The sequence below is a fragment of the Heterodontus francisci genome, chromosome 13 (genome assembly GCF_036365525.1).
Source record: "Heterodontus francisci isolate sHetFra1 chromosome 13, sHetFra1.hap1, whole genome shotgun sequence".
NCBI lineage: Eukaryota > Metazoa > Chordata > Chondrichthyes > Heterodontiformes > Heterodontidae > Heterodontus > Heterodontus francisci.
The window spans coordinates 18898370-18917288 of record NC_090383.1 but is presented as its reverse complement, the minus strand read 5'-3'; the positions used below and the strand labels follow the sequence as shown (position 1 = coordinate 18917288).

The 18919-nt window shown below is 44.3% G+C and overlaps 1 protein-coding gene across 2 annotated transcripts in view; it reads left to right on the top strand.

The window, feature by feature from the left end:
- Nucleotides 1-18919, top strand: part of esr1 (estrogen receptor 1) — a 288089-nt gene that overhangs the window by 235741 nt on the left and 33429 nt on the right. For both annotated transcript variants that reach the window (XM_068044450.1, XM_068044449.1), the window contains exon 6: nt 7509-7642. In XM_068044450.1, coding sequence (XP_067900551.1) covers nt 7509-7642 — 134 coding nt within the window. The remainder of the gene's footprint in view (nt 1-7508; nt 7643-18919) is intronic.

Here is an 18919-nt window from a genome sequence, read left to right as displayed (position 1 = left end):
CTTGTAATAGTTAATTTTCATTACCCGAGAGGTTGTTTGGCAATAATTAACACTAATCATGTTGTTAAAAGGGTACTTAGACTAGAATAGATAAGACTTTCTGTGATGAGTTTAGTTTGTATCTACCATGCAAATACAGATACTTCATGTAATTCGACACATTTCAATAGTGAGCCAGATAGCAAGATGCCATTTTCGCGAAACTAATGGCAGGCAATTTAGCAGCAACTTTTGGATATTTAAGTTTTGAAATGCCCCTTACCTGAAGTTATTTTGACAGGAAAATCTGGGCCATTAGAGACCACCCTATTGAGAAACGATCAGGCCAGTAACGTAGAGAACAGACTTCATGGGTTCCACTTTGCCCTCACCCAGGTAGTGCCTGACTATCCGTGTGTATAAGGGCTGCATTAAAGAGAAACTCTGTAATTATTAAAAACACCTTAAATACCTTTTACATAAATTACCAAACAAGCTGTTTCTTATTCGTCACTCATTCTGACCCCCAAACAGACATCTCATCATCGAGTCTCCCCATGTCCCTCATTGTTGATTGGTTACATGAGAAAACTGAAAACTATCTTTTATATTAAAATGTGGAATCTAATTGATATAACTGTATTGGGGATTGTCTAAAAATTATTACTATGGAATGACTTACATTTTCTCTATCTCTCTTCTCTTTGTAGAGGAGGCAGTTATATGGGTCTTCCTCATTCCTTAGCTGTGAGTTTAGGCAGTGAGTGTCGACAGACTATTCAACCAAGGGAGTATGACCACCTGTCCTCATGCTCCCAACAGGGATCACTGGATAGTTGGTAGGAATTCCAGTCAATTTCCCCTCCTGAAGCCAGGGGCGTTCAGGATTATTGCAGACTCTGAAACTCAGGTCAGCTCATGGCATGGATTGGGGAATCGAACTTCAGATTTTCCTGGTCTGCATGACTCCACTGCCCACTAGCTGAAGCTTGGGTGGAGCCTAAAACCTGGCTTTAATTGCTTTAGGCTGGTTTAGATGGCTCTCAATGCCCAAGTGATGCTCTGTGAAATTTGGCTGGGCCAGTATCTACAGAAATGAGAAAACAGCAGCACAGAGCAGGAGGTACGCAGAGCAAAGGACATTTACAATTTATTCAAAAAATATTTAAGGTGTTTTAACTTTTATTCAAGATGTTACTCAAAGATAGGATAGAGGACAGTGTTTTTGGCAAATTCTTTCAAACATTGGGAATTGGCATTAGTACCAGCAAACTATCACAACGCTAATGACTGCCTGCATTAATAATTGTTTCTTCCTACAATTGCTGTTGCTTGCCAGTTGATTCACTATAAATATTGTTTATGAACTTCCAGCCACATATACATGCCATCACTAAGAACACCTATTTCCACCTCTAACATCGCTCAACACTGCCCCTGCTTCAGCTCATCTACTGCTGAAACTCTCATCCATGCCTTTGTTTCCTCCAGACTTGACTATTCCTGTGCACTCCTGGCTGGACTCCCACATACTACCCTGCATAAACTTGTGGTCATCCAAAACTCTGATGCCCGTTGTGTTATGAGTGCTTCCATTTTTTGTTAAATTTTGAAGATTTGTGGTTTAAAACTGAAAAGGAGTCCATGGATTTTTTTTTCTTTTAAACAAGGGTCACTGAGAGGTCTGGATTATAAACAGTTACTGGAAGGCACCAGTCTTCAAATAATTGCCCAGCAGGGGTTGTTTTTGACTTGGGGAAAGATGTTTACAAAGAAATGACAGGTCAAGATTTAGAGGTCAGGAGGCATGACTCTTGTGATGTTTTTGGTTTTGCTTTGGACAGTAGGTTGGGATTTAGACAATGGTTTGAATAAAAATAGGAGAAAACATGCCAAGGGAGTAAAACCCCAACTCAGTCTGTTCCAGCTCTTTGAAAAAGTCTGCCAGTTTTCCATCTCTTCAGAAGCTGAGAAGCAAGTGTAAGAAACTGCCTGAAACCCCTGTTACTGCATTTTCCCTGGAAAGCCTGCCCAAACTGATTTTCAGCGTCGCCTGACAAGAACTGTTCTAGGAAGATCCCAGTGACAGCTAGCTATACATTTTTTGGATGTCAAACCAGAAAAGGACATCTGACAATTTCCTATCTTCTCTTTTTTCTCTTCAAGAACTAGCAAGTATTTTGGCCAACGTATTCTTTAAGTTTTTTTGTACTAGAGTGCTAAAGAGTAAATCTCTATTCTTTCAGTTAACCAGTGTGTGTGTGTCTGTGTGAGGGGCTTAGGTTAAAAGGGAACTCATATATCTTGACCTGTGTTAATGCTTTGCTTCATTACTGGTTAAGACTTGTTTGATAATAAACTGCTAATTTTGTTGTTTATTAAAGAAACCTGGTTGGTGTATTTCTTTCTGGGATAAAAATAGAGTCTATGATTGACCCTCTTGGTAAGGGGAAAAATGTAAATATATGTTGTGACCTGTGGAGAAGTGGAGCTAGACTAAGCAGTGCACTCTTTCCGCCTCGATTGTAACACCATGTCCTTAGTTGCACCAAGTCTGGATGACGAAAGAGAGTAAAGTGAAGCAGAAAAAGGAAGCACATGACAGATGTCAGGTGCATAATATAATTGAGAACCAGGCTGAATGTAGTAGGTTCATAAGGGAAGTGAAAAAAACAAATGAGAAGTGAAGAGAGAGTATGAGAAGAGATTGGCAGTTAACATAAAAGGGAGTCCAAAAGTCTATGGACATATAAATAGTAAATGAATGGTAAAAGGAGGAGTGGGGCTGATTAGGGACCTAAATGGGGATTTACACATGGAGGCAGGGGGCATGGCTGAGGTACTAAATGAGTACTTTACATGTGTCTTCACCAAATCGTAGTGAAAGAGAAGGTAGTTGAGACACTGGATGAGCTAAAAAATTGATAGAGGATGTATTAAATAGACTTAAAGTTGATAAGCCATCAGGACCAGATGAGATGCATCTGAGGATACTGAGGGAAATAGGGAGAAGGTTTGATGCCAGAGGACTGGAGAACTGCAAATGTTACAACCTAGTTCAAAAAAGGGTGTAAGGATAGACCCAGCAACCACAGGCCAATTATTTTAATGCGGTGGTGAGAAAGCTTTTAGGTAAGATAATTCGGGACAACGTTAACAGTCACTTGGACAAATGTGGATTAATTAAGAACGCCAAAATGGATTTGTTCAAGACAAATCGTGTTTAACTAACTTGCTTGAGTTTTTTGATGAGGGAACAGAGAATGTTGATGAAGACAAGGCTGAAGCATTTGCAACCATCTTCAGCCAAAGATGCCGAGTGAATGATCCATCTCGCCTCTTCCTGAGCTCCCCAGCATTACTGATGGCCAGCCTTCAGCCAATTCGATTCACTCCATGTGATATCAAGAAACAGCTGAAAGCATTGAATACTGCAAAGGCTATGGGTCCTGACAACATCCTGGCTGTAGTACTGAAAACTTGTGCGACAGAGCTAGTCGCGCCCCTAACCAAGCTACAACACTGGCATCTACCCGACAATGTGGAAAATTGTCTACGTATGTCCTGTCCACAAAAAGCAGCACAAACCCAATCAGGCCAATTACCGCCCCATCAGTCCACTCTCGATCAGTAAAGTGATGGAAGATGTCATTGACAGTGTTATCAAGCGCCATTTACGCAATGACTTGCTCACTGATGATCAGTTTGGATTCCTCCAGGGCCACCTTGCCCCGACCTTATTACAATCTTGGTCCAAACATGGTCAAAAGAGCTGAACTCATGAGGTGAGGTGAGAGTGATTGCCCTTGATATCAAGGCAGCATTTGACCAAGTGTGGCATTGAGGGGCTCTAGCCAAACTGAAGCCAATGGAAATCAGGTGGAAAACTCTCCACTGGTTGGAGTCATACCTAGCACAAAGGAAGATGGTTGTGGTTGTTGGACATCAATCATCTCAGTCCAGGACATTGCTGCAGGAGTTCCTCAAGGTAGTGTCCTACATCCAACCATCTTCAGCTGCTTCATCAATGACCTTCCCTCCGTCATAAAGCCAAAAGTGGGGATGTTCATTGATGACTGTACAATGTTCAGCACCATTCACAACTCCTCAGATACTGAAGCATTCCATGTCCATATGCAGCAAGACGTGGACAACATTCAGACTTGTGCTGATAAATGACAAGTAACATTCACACCACACAAATACCAGGTAATGACGATCTCCAACAAGAGAGATTCTAACCATCTCCTCTTGACATTCAACAGCATTACCATCACTGAATCCCCCCACGAATCCTGGGGGTTACCATTGACCAGAAACTGAACTAGAACAGCCGTATAAATACTGTGGCTACAAGAGCAGGCCAGAGGCTGAGAATTCTCCAGCGAGTAACCAACCTCCTGATTCCCCAAAGCCTGTCCACCATCTACAAGGCACAAGTCAGGAGTGTGATGGAATACTCTCCACACTGCCTGGATGGGTGCAGCTCCAACACTCAGGAAGCTTGACACCATCCAGGACAAAGCAGACCATTTGATTGGCAACCCATCCACAAACATTCGCTCCGTCCACAACCAACGCACAGTGGCAGCAGTGTGTACCATATACAAGATGCACTGTAGCAACTCACCAGGCCTCCTTCAACAGCACCTTCCAAACCTGCGACCTCTTCCACCTCGAAGGACAAGGGAAGCAGATGCATGGGAGCACCACCACCTGAAAGTTTCCCTGCAAGCCACACGCCATCCTGTCTTGGAAATATGTCACCATTCTTCACTGTCGCTGGATCACAATCCTGGAATTCCCTCCCCAACAGCACTGTGGGTATACCCACACCAGATGGACTGCAGTGGATCAAGAAGGTAGCTCACCACAACCTTCTCAAGGGCAATTAGGGATGGGCTACAAATGCTGGCTTTGCCAGCAATGCCCATGTCCCATGAAAGGAATGAAACAAAAAGAGACATGGGGTTGATGTGGTGAACATGGACTTCCAAAAGGCATTTGATAAAGTGTCACACAACAGGCTTGTCAACAAAGGTAGAGCCCATGGAATAAAAGGGACAGTAGCATCATCGATACAAAACTGGCTGAGTGACAGGAAGCAGAGTAGTTGTGAATGGTTGTTTTCAGACTGGAGGAAGGTATATAGTGGGGTCCCTCAGGGGTCAGTGTTAGGACCCCTGCTTTTCTTGATGTATATTAATGACCTAGACTTGGGTGTACAGGACACAATTTCAAAATTTGCAGATGACACAAAATTTGGAAATATTGTGAAACGTCAAGATGACAGACAGGCTGGAGGAATGGGCAGTCACGAGGCCGATGAAATTTAATGCAGAGAAGTGTGAAGTGATTAATTTTGGTAGGAAGAACGAGGAGAGGCAATATAATATAAAAGGTGCAATTCTAAAGGGAGTGCAGGAGCAGAGGGACCTGTGAGTATATGTGCACAAATCATTGAAGGTAGCAGGAAAGGTTGAGAAAGCAGTTAACAAAGCATAGGGTTCTTAGGCTTTATAAATAGGGAATAGAGTACAAGAACAAGGAAGGTATGATAAGCATGTATATAGCACTGGTTTGACCTCAGCTGGAGTAGTGTGTCCAGGTCTGTGCATCATACTTTAGGAAGGATGTGAAGGCATTGGAGAGGGTGCAGAAAGATTCTGAGAATGATTCCAGGGATGAGGAACTTCAGTTATGTGGATAAATCGGAGAAGCTGGGACTGTTATCCTTGGAGAAGAGAGGGTTGAGAGGGAATCTGATAGAGATGTTCAAAGTCACGAGGGGTCTGGACAGAGTAGATAGGGAGAAACTGTTCCCATTGGCGGTAGGATCCAGAATGCACTGCCTGAAAGTTTACTGGTGCCAGATTCAATTAAGGCTTTCAAAAGAAAATTGGATTATTATCTGAAGGGAAACAAATTGCAGAGCTACAGAGAAAAAGCTGGGGCGTGGAACTATGAGATTCTCTTGCAGACAGCCAGCACAGACATGATGGGCTGAATGGCCTCCTTTTGTGCTGTAACCATTCTATGATTCTATGAATTTCTCTTCACCTATCACCCTTGTGCTCACTGATCTACCTTAGCCCCCAGTTCAGCAACACCTCAATTTTAAAATTCTCATCTTTGTTTTCAAATCCCTCCATGGCCTCATCCCTTCCTACCTCTGTAATCCCCTCCATCCCCATCACCCTCTGAAACCTCTGCACTCATCTAATTCTGGCCTCTTGAGCATCCATGATTTTAATCACTCCAAAAGGTTTTTGGCCATACTTTCAGCCGCCTAGGCTCTAAGCTCTGGAATTCCCTTGCTTAACCTCTCCACCTCTCCTTCATCCTTTAAGAGTCTCCTTAAAACCTAACTCTTTAACCAAGCATTTGATCATCTGCAGTAATATCTCCCTATGTGGCTTGCTATCAAATTTTGCTTTAGAATGCTTCTGTGAAGTGTCTTAGGATATTTCATTTTGTTAAAAGTGTTAATATAAATTGAAGTTGTTTTTGTTGTTCTTCCTCAGTTTACTACCACTCAAGTAATTAATCGAAGACTTACCATGAATGTGTTTTCAACAGTAAAGCATTGTCATTTGAAATAAAACTCTATTCGAAGGGAATGTAACACTGTTTACATTGGAACATTCGGAAGAGGAGTTGTCCTTTCAGCCCCTCAAGCCTGTTCTGTCATTCAGTTAGATCATGGATGATCTATACCTCAATTATATTTACCTGCTTTTGCTTGGTATCCCTTGATATCCTCACCCAACAAAAATCTCTGTCTTGAAAGCTCCAATTGTCCAAGCTTCCACAGTATTTTGGGGGAGTGAGTTCCAGATTTCTACGACTATGTGAAAATGTGCTTCCTGATTTCACCCCTAAATAGCTTAGTTTGAATTTTAAGATCATGTTCCCTAGTCCTTGATCCCCCCTACAAGAGGAAATAATTTCACTGTACCTATTCTATCAAATACTTTTAACACCTCAATTAGCTCATCCAAGGCCAATATATTCTTCCTAAGGCGAGATGCTCAAAACTGAACATAGTACTCCAGGTGAGGTCTGACCAAGGCTCTGTGCAACTGAAGCATTACTTCCTCTTCTTCGTATTCCAGCTAGCTCCCTTGAGATAAAAACCAACATTTTAGCCTTTTTGATTACTTTTTGTACCTGTCAACTAGCTTTAAATGATTTGTGTACATGGACTCCCAAATCTCTTTGCTCCTCTACAGTTCCTATTGACTGTTCATTTCGAAAATATTCCAAGTTATCCTTCATGGGTCCAAATTGGATGACCTCACTTGTCCACATTGAACTCTATTTGCCACAGATTTGCCCACCCACTTAATCTGTCTAAAACACTATTTACATAGCCAGTTATTTTCATAAAATGAATAAAGATCTTTCATCTTTTGGCTTCAACTGCCACGAGTTAACAAAATTCCATGAAGTTGCAGAGATGTAATATATTTTTTTTTTTTTTAAACAAAGGTGGAACACTAAACTTGTTTTTCAATTTGTTGTTTCAGGAATGAAGGGAAATGTGTGGAAGGGATGGTAGAAATATTTGATATGCTTCTAGCAACAGTGTCACGATTCCGACTGCTAAAACTCCAGTGTGAGGAGTACATCTGCCTGAAGGCCATCATTCTGCTGAATTCTGGTAAGTCACAGCTTCGCATTGGATTGTCTCATTAATCACATGTCTGTGATTAGCACCACACATCACATCAACATCTCTATACATACTGTGCAAAAGTGCTTAATAGTTTGCATATTGATAAAATAGTACTCAAATGGATTAATGTGCCGAGATACTGGTTATGTCCCATCTACTATTTTCACAGAGCAAGAGGTGGTCTTCACTATGCACCTGAAGAGCACTGGTCACCATCATAACATTCACATATGCATTGATCACAAGCACAGATCAAGACAAAATTAGTCAGTGATGTAGACAGAGAGCCTCAGTCAGGCAGACTGCATTACCAATTAACACGTACCATGGGTAGGGCATTGATGAGGAATGATGTTCAGAATAGAGATTACCCCTCCTGAGCTAACTTGGGATACAGATCTTTCTCATGGCACATGTCAGAAGATGGCTTGTGTTAAACAAACACTATTTTCCAAATATGGGAAGGTGATATTGGCTCAATTGTAGTAATGCTTTTCTACACATCGTTGAGCACCTGAAAACATCAGTGACAACCACCGTGATGGAGGTCACAAACACCATGATAGGTGCCTCTTGTGATTGTTCCTACTGCTCCAATGGGAGCTTTGGGTTTCAAACTCAAAGGAGCCATGACAAATGGTTTCAACTTACTTGGAAAACAATCCTGGGCAACCAAGAGGAAGAGACTTCAAAGACCTGTGTTCAGACAACATAATGGGCAAAAATGAGAAGATGGTTTCCAATAGTAAAATATGTAGAACAGCACAGAAGCAGCTGGAAAGACACTGTAGTGTAAAGGTTGAGGGCAGTGATGACCTTCAGTTTACTGTTCCTTCAGCTCTTTGTGGACAAGGCTGCACATTTCAACCTCCCTTAAGCTTTTGCTATGTTCAGGATTTACCAAGTGCCAGGCTAATACATGTAGGTCCACAGGACCCATATGGTCTAATTATCCTACTGGAAGCATCATAGCCAGGGAGCTTCCTCTGTTTCCTACAACAGTGATTGCACTTGAAAAGTACTCATGGGCTGTAAAGCACTTTGGGACATCCTGAGGTCATGAACAGTGTTTTACAATGCAAGCCTTTTAAATTCACTTCCTTCACCCCATATACTTCCATTGGCTTACTCATGACCCTCTATTCCAAGCTGCACTCTCCTCCTGCTGCTACTTCAGGCCTGAGAGACATAGGTAATGACCACTCATTCATGTCCAAAAAATCCTTAGTAGCACTTGCTTCTGCCACTGCATTGGGGATCATTTAAAATTTTATTCAACCAACTAGCAATGACATTCTGAACTAATTTGTTATTTAAGCACCCACTGTGAGCCCAATACAGAAGGTTTCTGTGCTAGCCTAATACCCTTTACTCCCATTACATAGGAGTATTCATTTTAGGACTGACAGTTAAAGACATATGTATATTTTTTCAAAGCAAGTAATTCTCTACTTATTTAAGACATCACTGCAGGAGTTGTTCAGGGTAGTGTCCTAGGCCCAACCATCTTTAGCTGCTTCATCAATGACCTTCCCTCCAACAGAAGGTCAAAAGTGGAGATGTTCACTGATGATTGCATAGCATTCAGTACCATTTGCAACTTCTCAAATACTGAGGCAGTCAACGTCCACATGTAGCAAGATCTGGACAACATTTCAGCTTGGGCTGATAGTGCTGTGAATGTTACTTGCCACTCAAGTTCCAGACAATGACCACCTCCACTGGACATCTAACAATATTACCATCACTGAATGCCCCACTATCAAAATCCTGGGGGTTACCATTGACAAGAAACTTAACTGGACCAGCAATATAGATACCATGGCTACAAGAGCAGACCAGAGGCTGGGAATTCTGCCATGAGTAACTCACCTCCTGACTTCCACCTCCTGTCCACCATCTACAAGACACAAATCAAGAGTGTGATGGAATACTACCCACTTGCCTGGATGGGTGCAACTCCAACAGCACTCAAGAAGCTCATCATCCAAGACAAGGCAGCCCACTTGATTCATACCTCCCACCACCTTAAGCATTCCATCACTGGCACACAGTGGCAGCAGTGTGTACCATCTACAAGATGCACTGCAGCAACTCACCAGGCCTCCTTCAACAGCACCTTCCAAACCCATGACCTCTACCACCTAGAAGAACAAGGGCAGCAGGTGCATGGGAACACCACCACCTGCAAGCTTCACTCCAAACCACACACCATCCTGACTTGCAACTATATTGACATTCCTTCACTGTCACTGGGTCAAAATCCTAGAATTCCCTCCCTAACAACACTATGGAATTACCTGCACCACAAGGACTGCAACAGTTCAAGGCAATTAGGGGCAGTAATATTATGCTGGTCTTGTCCACAACACTCACATCCCATCCATGAAGGAATAAAAAAAAATTTAAAAAAGTTTTTATTATCCAATGCAATGATTATTGACTACCTGGTGCATTCTCATTGGCCAATTCAATGGAGATTGATTACCTAATGTATGTTCTTATTGGACATTGCAATAGTTACTGATTACTTGCAGCATGTTCTCATTGTTCAATGAAATGGATATTGATTATCTAGTGAATGTTTTCATTGCAACACATTATAATAAATCAGCTATTTTTTAAAATAAGCATCCAAACATAACAGTTCTTGGGAAAGTAATCATGTGTTTATCAGGATTAAAAAATAAGGTTTTATCATTAGGACCTTCCAGAGTTTACGGACCAATTTATATTGTTAAGAAATTCATGTACATGGGATACTGAAAGCATTGGGACAAAGAGTGAGACATTAGCCAGGGAGCTAGAATCCGACCTTGCTGCATGGAAAATTGATTATAGGAACAGGAAGAGGCCATTCAGCCCCTTGAGACTGCTCCACCATTCAACTCAATCATGGCTGGATCTGGATCTTAACCCCATCTATTTACCTTGGTTCCATATCTCTTAAAAACCTTACCCAATAAAAATTTATCAAACTCAATTCTGAAATTTTTAATTGACCTAGCCGCAACAGCTTTTTGGGGGAGAAAGTTCCAGATTTCCATGACCCTTAGCTACGATGTATTCACCACAATCTTACTAGAAATAGACAATGCTGACTGAATAGGGGTGGAACTTTGTTAGTGTGTACTTAAGTTGTGCCTTTGACCCCGAGATGAGCTTTTGACCTCACATTCGGGCTATCACTGAGACCACTTACTCCTAAGACCACCTCTGTCACATCGCCGACTTTGTCCCTGTCTCAGTTCTTCTGCTGCTGAAACCCCCATTCATGCTTTCATTACCTCTAGACTTGACTATTTCCAACGCATCCCTGGCTGCTCTCCCACATTCTATTCTCTGTAAACTTGAGGTCATCCAAGACTGTGTCTTAACTCACACCAAGTCCCATTCCCTTATCACCTCTGTGCTCACTGACTACACTGGCTCCCGGTCAAGCAACATCTTGATTTTAAAATACTCATTCTTGTTTTCAAATCCCTCCACGGCCTCACCCCTCCCTATCTCTGTAATCTCCTCCAGCCCCACAACCCTCTGAGATATCTGTGCTCCTCTAATTCTAGTCTCTTGTACATCCCTGATTTTAATTGTTCCACCATTGGTGGACGCACCTTTATTTGCCTAGGCCCCAAGCTCTGGAATACCTACCCAACACCTCTCCGCCTCTCCGCCTCACTTTCCTCCTTTAAGACCCCCCTTAAAACTACCTCTTTGACCAAGCTTTTGGTCATCTAACCTAATATCGATTTTTGTAGCTCAGTGTCATATTTTGTTTTATAATGCTCCTGTAAAGCGCCTTGGGACGCTTTATTACGTTAAAGGCACTACATAAATATAAGTTGTTGCTGTTGCCTGCCAATAGATAGAGGGCTGAGCGTTTGGTCTTAGCACTGTGGCTGCGGAGTTTGGTTGCTGGGATCACATAGCGGAATTTGAGGCGCAATTAGAGAAGTGAATCCTGACGGAATGGCTCTCCCTTTCTGACTCTCCAGCATGCTGAAGCTGAACAAGGCAGTTCCTTGGAGGTTGGAACCCCAGATACTTCCTTGTACTGGGCACAGGAGTTCAGATTGATGCTTCTTTTATATACAGGCCCCACGAGGTCCAAATCCCAGGGCTGTGCACCTTAGGAAGGATGCGAGCTGGACTCAGCCGCCAAGTTCCTGCCGCTCCACTGCTACCAACACTTAATCCTGCTCACTCGCGCTCAATGGTTCAGCCAGTACCCCTTCTCAAACTGACTGTCTAAATCTAGAGTGTGGCCTTTACAGATCATCAAGGTGACAGTGTGTCTGTGCTATCAAGGAAATTCTCATTCACTTGGCCAAACTTATCCAAATGGCTTGCTGTACCTCAGGAGTGGAGCAAAAATCTTTAAACTGCAAAACATGCTCTGTCCTCAAAACTACACTGATAACATAGGCTTGGTTTTGTGAAGCCCATTGAGGCGGGGTCGGAGGCCAGTGGGGGGAGGGCATGGAGTATCGCAACAGGTGGCGGGCTGACCAGCGGGGCGGTGGGCCTGTGGTCAAGCGATCTTCCCGGGGCAGGATAGGCCGATGACGGCCTTCCCTCCCAGAGGCCAATTGAGGCCCATAAGTGACATATTAACGGCCAATTAAGGGCCTCTTCCTGGCGCCGCTGGGATCTTACCAGCAGTGGTGAGGAGGCTTCCACCACTCGGGGATGCCGCCTTGTAACACGAGGCGCCCTCCCTGTGGGTTTGCGGGAGGGTCCCTCCTCCGTGAACCAGTTTACCCCCAGGGTCTTCCCTCCCTCTGGACTGCAAGACTACCCCCAGCACCCCCTTATCGCAAGGGAGCAAGGGTAGTGCGGGTGCCAGCTCGCCAGAGAATGAGGTCACACACGGGTTCTGCTGCAGAGGAGTCAGACAAGCACTTCGATGGGGCAGACTACAGAAGAAGGCTGAAGTAAAAACTGCAAATGCTGGAAATACTCAGCAGGTCAGGCAGCACCTGTGGAGAGAAACAGAATTAATGTTTCAGCTCAGAACTTCTGACGAAAGGTCATTGACAGATTGGTCTCGCGCAAGCTCAGCTTGCTGCCATGCAAGCCCAGACTGCTCGATACTATTGTTGTAAAGGGCTTGCAGGGTGTCCTGCAAGAGATTAGTGGGATTGCTGAGACGCTGTCCCGGGGAGTGGCAGTGGCTCCAGAGAACACGAGCCTGTTGTCATCTCTCAGGGTGGAAGTATTCATTCTCCCACCACTGCCACTCTGCCAGTGCCCTTCCTGTTGCTCATCAGCCAGCCAGCCCGGACTGTGGCCGCCCATGCCGTGATGGTGTAGTCTGAAGCTGGGCCTGCTAGGCCCGGAGCTGCTTGAAGTCGTCCTCCAAGGCCATCTGCAGTCTCCTCCACTGAAGGTCAGCAGCCTTCCACCAGCCATACTGCAGTCACTGGGGTAGCACTGCTTAGGAGCACTAGGACAGGCAAAGGTATACAGAGACAGGTACTAAGGGAATACACAAGGGTGATTAGTTGAAGTTTCTACGCAATATAGCATGGTTTGATTTGATTTGGAATACTTTTGTGTTGACTTTTGTCTTTGTATTGTCCAAAGCAGACGCTGTGATGGTCAGTAACAGAGTGAAGTTAAGATGTGGGACTGTTGGTTAGTGGGGAATTGATGTTGCATTCATGGACATCCCTGCGAAAAAGGGACTGTCTAGGTTGCGTCTTCCCTTCCTCTTTCTCCTCCTCCTGCTCCTCAGCTGCTCACTACGTAGCTGGTGGCAAGGGCTGCCCGTTCATGATGGCGAGACTGTGCCGCATGCAGCAGACCACGATGAATCTTTACACCTGCTCGGGCTGGGTATTGCTGGGCTCCTCTAGAGTGGTGCAGGCAGTGGAAGTGTTGTTTCAGCACACCAGTGATCTGCTCTATCACATTTCATGTGGCACCGTGCCTTTCATTGTATGCATGCTGCCCACCTACAAGTGTGTTGCGCAGCATAGGCACCAGCATGTGGTCAGTGGATAGCCCTTTGCGCCCAGTAGCCACCCTCTGGTTTGTCGTGGTGACTCAAATGCAGATGGTACAAAATGAAGGTATCATGAGTGCTGCCAGGACACCGGGCATTGGCCTGCATGATTCTCTGCTTATGGTCACACACCAGCTAGACATTGAGGGAGTGAATCATTTCGGTTGTGGTACATTTCAGAGTTGGCATACAGCACTTGCAAAGCGACACGTGTGCATTCAACAGCACCCTATGTCATGGGGAAGCCTGTAATCCTCGCAAAGCCGTGTACTCACTCTGCCTGCTGATCTTTGGTCAGAGAGTATAAAACGTAGTCAGCTATCTTTGAATAGAAAGCCTCAATAACCTTCCTTAAGCACCAGTGGACAACAAATTGTGAGATGTTGCAAATATCTCCTGCTCCAGCCTGGAAGGAGCCAGATGCATAAATGTTCCAGGCCAGAGTCAACTTCACAGCCACTGGTAATGCCATCCTCGCCCTGCTCTGAGGTTACAATTGTAGCCGCAACAAGTGGCAGATTTCAGTGAGGATCTCCTTAGCGGAGCGCAGACGTCTCACACATTGTTCCTTGCTGGGAATCAGGTTGGAAAATTGCTCCCTGCACACCCTGGGCAGATGTGGCCTCCTGCTGTGAGCCCTTCTCCCCCCTTCCTTCTCCTCCCTCTTTTAGCAGCTTGTCTTGCTCTGCGTGTCCTCTGCTCATTCTCCTTCTCAAACAGTTTTCCAAGAGGAAGGCCTACTACTGCACACCCATGTCTGGGAGAAAATGATCTGAGCAGAAGCCTTGAAGTCAGGACCAACTCCTTCATCACCTGCCTTACCACTCCCTGTAGACTTTCGCAACTCCAGAAAGACTTGTACGATCGTAGCAACAGCCAGTGGAAATTAATCAGCATCAAAGCAGAAAATAATTGATGATCCTTTTAAGTAGAGCTGGTGGGGGATGCTTCCTGCTGCTGAACATGTGTTTATCCATGAGTGATTAAGAGATGGCATTAGCTGGAGTGTTGACCTGCAAATTGGCAGAGCTTGTGGCCAATCAGACTTATGCACTGATTGACATCATGGTCTGTCCAGTCTGCATACTTCCAGCAGACACTCATGGTGTGTGTGCTGACGTCCTCGCCAATGTGGCGTCTGGGACCACTCACACCAGACATGTGCAAGTGCACTGTGGACAACACTTTCAACCTCTACAGCCACTCCTAGTGCCCATAAAAGGGGTGCTATGCATCGTAATTTTGCAGCAATTGCTGGTAATTTGTGATGTTGACTGAGGGATAAATAATGACCTGAAGAACTCCCTTATTGTTGTTCAGAATAGTGCCATTAGATCCTTTATGTCCACTTGAGAGGGCAGGGGGTGCCTTGGCTTAACGTCTCATTTGAAAGACAGTATCTCCGACAGTGCAGCACTCCCTCGGTATTGCGCTGGGAGTGTTGGACTGGATTATGGGCTCAAATTTCTGGAGTGATGCTCGAATCCAAAAACTTCTGACTCAGGGGCGAGAGTGCTACCACTGAGCAAGGGCTAACACTTACCATAGAATGTTACAGTATAGAAGGAGGCCACTAGGTCTATCATGCCTGTTGTTAACATAAGAATTATGGTGCAACAGCTGCAGCTATCCTGGAAAACTGTATTGCCATTTTTTTCTGGGGTATCTGCAGATCTTATGCCCAAATCACAGCAGATGAGCTGGACAGCCCAATGCTTTCCACCCCTGGCATCACTAACACCTTCCTCTGCTCAGGCACCGCCTTCGCCTAACGAAAACTGCAACCATCATCCCTCCCTGCAACTACGGCCTCATCTCAAAGCACCCTTGACCTTGGACAGAACCTTTCCTCTCAGTTCTGTGCCCACAACAAATAACCTGTTCGAGTCCTCCAGTTCGACTTCTGCTTATTGTATCCTTCTTCACTGCCTCTCCAACTCCTTCATTCACCCCCTTCCTAGCTGTCCACTTGGACTGAACCAGGCTCTGTGCACAACCCTTTTATCTTCTCAGCGGTGGAGGAACAGGAAGTGAATTCAAACAGCGTCCAGTGTGGTACCTTTGGCAAGATGGAGGAAATAGAATGGAGCTCGGCAAAGCTGGGATGTCAGTACATGACTCAAAATCTGTGCTTTCAATTGGCGACTCTTCAGCCAATGAAGACCAACTTTTAAAATAATGGTTCCCACCTCTAAAAAAATGAGCAAAAATTTAAGATAGAAAAGGATTGGTTTAAAAAAAAACTAAAAAAGCAACGAAACAATAGAGAGAATGGAGGAGAATGGGAAGAAGCAGAGTCAAATGGCTAGAATTTTCCTCCCAGTTTCTTCCCATAAACTTCGGTGGATGATCAGCAGAAAGCCTGGAGAAAGAGCATAAAGAAAACTTTATAAAACTTTTTTGATTAATGAACAAGCTCTGGGCAACACAATAGTTAATTTAGTCATCGAAATGAAAAATAGTGCCATCTGGCTAAACAAGTGGACTTTATATAACCAGCTGTTTGTCAGTTCAAGCCCTAAGCAGATCAATAGCCAATTTTATACCTTTGCATCAACTAATGAAAACCTGCTGTTAAAGGGAATTAACTATGTTTTATTTCAGGACAATTGGAGATCAAGTAATCGCTGTTCAAAATCAATACAGAGTGCTTCAGGGCAATATACTTAACAACTGCAGTTACTGTGGAGCATGGGGGAGAAGGGGAGTTTCCAGGATCATACGTTCCTGGAGGTGATCACTCCATAGGCAAAGTTCAGGACAGTAGATGGGTGGCCATCTGGAAGAGTAGGAAGAGGCAGGAGGTGCAGGAGTCTTCAAGGTGTGTGGCACTCTCAAACTGGTACTCAGCTTTGCAGACTGCGGAGTAATGACACCTTGAAGGAGTGCAGTCCAGACCATGGCACCGAGGGGCAAGGGGCTGCACAGGGGGAACAGCAAAGCGTAGAAATCCAGTCGTTACAGGAGATTCCATAGTTACGTGGACAGACAGGCATTTCTGTAACCATCATCATGAATTCCTCATGGTGTGTTGCTTCCCTGGTGCCAGGGTAAAGGACATCACAGAGAGAGTGCAGAATACTCTGCAGGGGGAAGCGAGTGAGCCAGATGTTGTGGTATATCTCGGTACCAATGACGGAGAGGACAGATGTTGAGGTCCTACAGCCAGACTTTCAGGGGCTAGGGAGGAAGTTAAAAAATAGGACCTCGAAGGTGGTCATTTCTGGATTATTCCAATGCCATACACGAGCAAGAGTAGAAATAGGGAGGATCAATGCATGGCTTGAGGCATTGTGCAGGAGGGAGGGTTTCAGATTCTTGGGACATTGGGACCAGCTCTGGGGCAAGATGGGTTTGTGTCTCAACAGGACAGGGACCAACATTACATGGGGAGGTTCACTAGTGTGGTTAGGGAGGGTTTAAACTAAATTGTCAGGGGGGGATGGGCACCAGCATATAGAAGCAGAAACGAGGAATAAGGTGCATAAAGGAGTGTGAGTGTTGGATAGTACTAGAGAAGGAAGTAGTACCATAGGAGGAGAATAAAAAGGACTACAAGGAATACAAAGACAGGCTTAGAATGTATGTACGTAAAAGCACAAGTGTGTTGAATAAGGTCGGTGAACTACAAGCATAAATAACCAAATGGGAATATGATATCATGTCAATAACAGAAACAGTACTTAAAAATGGTAAGGACCAGACGCTTAATATTCAAGGATGCAAAGTGTTCAGAAAAGATCGGGAAGGAAAAAAGTGAGGTGGGGTGGCAGCACTGATTAGGGAAAACATTGTAGTGTTGAAAAGAGAGGATGTCCTTGATGAGGCAAAGACAGAAACCATTTGGTTAGAGCTGAGAAGCAAAAAGGGGATTATAGTGCTCCTGGGGGTATTCTATAGATCTGCAAATACTGGGAGCAAGATGGAGGAGCAAATCTGCAGGGAAATCAGAGATGTGCAAGATATTGGTGGGATATTAGTGGTGATATTGGGGGACTTTAATTACCCAAATATCACAGAATCACAGAATTGTTACAGTGCAGACGGAGGTCATTCGGCCCATCGTGTCTGCACTGGCTTTCTGAAAGAATACTTCACTCAATTCCATTTCCCCCGCCTTCTCCCTGTAGCCTGCATAGTCTTCCTTTTCATATAACAGTCTAATTCCAATTGGGATAGTTTTGGAGTAAAGGGTAAGGTGCAGAAGGAATTTCTGAAATGTGTTCAGGAGAACTTTCTTAACCAGTATGTTCTGGGCCCAAATAGGAAGAAGGCATTGCTGTATCTTGTGCTGGGGAATGAGCTGGGCCAAGTGGACCAAGTGTCTATGAGGGAACACTTGGGTAAGAGTGAACATTGTATCATAAGGTTTAGATTAGCAATGGAGAAGAGAAAACAATATAAAGTAGAACTTGGAAGAGGATTAACTTCAATGGGATGAGAGGGGACCTAGCCAGGGTGAAATGGAACCAAAGATTGACAGGAAAAACTGTAACAGAACAAAGGGTGATCATTTTGGAGGAGATGTTTCAGGTACAGGCTAGGCACATTCCAACAAGGGTGAAAGGTAAAGGAACCAAAGCTGGGACCCTTTGGATGATGAGGGAGACAAAAAAGAAATGAAAAAAGGGGATTTACAATGCATGTCAGGTGAATTCTTCAAGCGAGGACAAAGCCAAAAACAATAAGTTGAGAGGGAATGTGAAGGGGAAGTTGCGACTGTCAAAGAGAGAATGAGGACATAATGGCAGTTAACATAAAAGGGAACCTAAAAATCATCTACCAGCATGTAAATAGTAAGCAGGTAGTAAGACTTGGGGTGTGGCCTATTAGGGATAAAGAGGGTGATATATGCTTAGAGGCGCAGGGCAAGGGTAGAATACTTAATGAATACTTTGTATTGGTGTTTACTAAAGAAGAGGAATCTGACAAAATATCGGTAGAAGCAGAGAGAGTAGAGGCAATAGATAGGGTTAAAATTGAGATGGGGGAGGTACTGGAAAGGCTGGTTTAGCTTAGGGTAGATAAGTCACCTGGTCCAGATGGCTTGCATCCCAGGTTGCTAAAGGAAGTGGGGGTGGAGATAGCGGAAGTGCTTGCCATAATCTTCCAATCTTCCCTAGGTACGGGGGAGGAGACAGAGGATTGGAGAGTGGCAAATGTGACACCCTTATCCAAGAAAGGGCGTAAGGATATTCCTTGGAACTACAGACCAGTCAGTTTAACATCTGTGATGGGTAATGTTTTAGAAACAA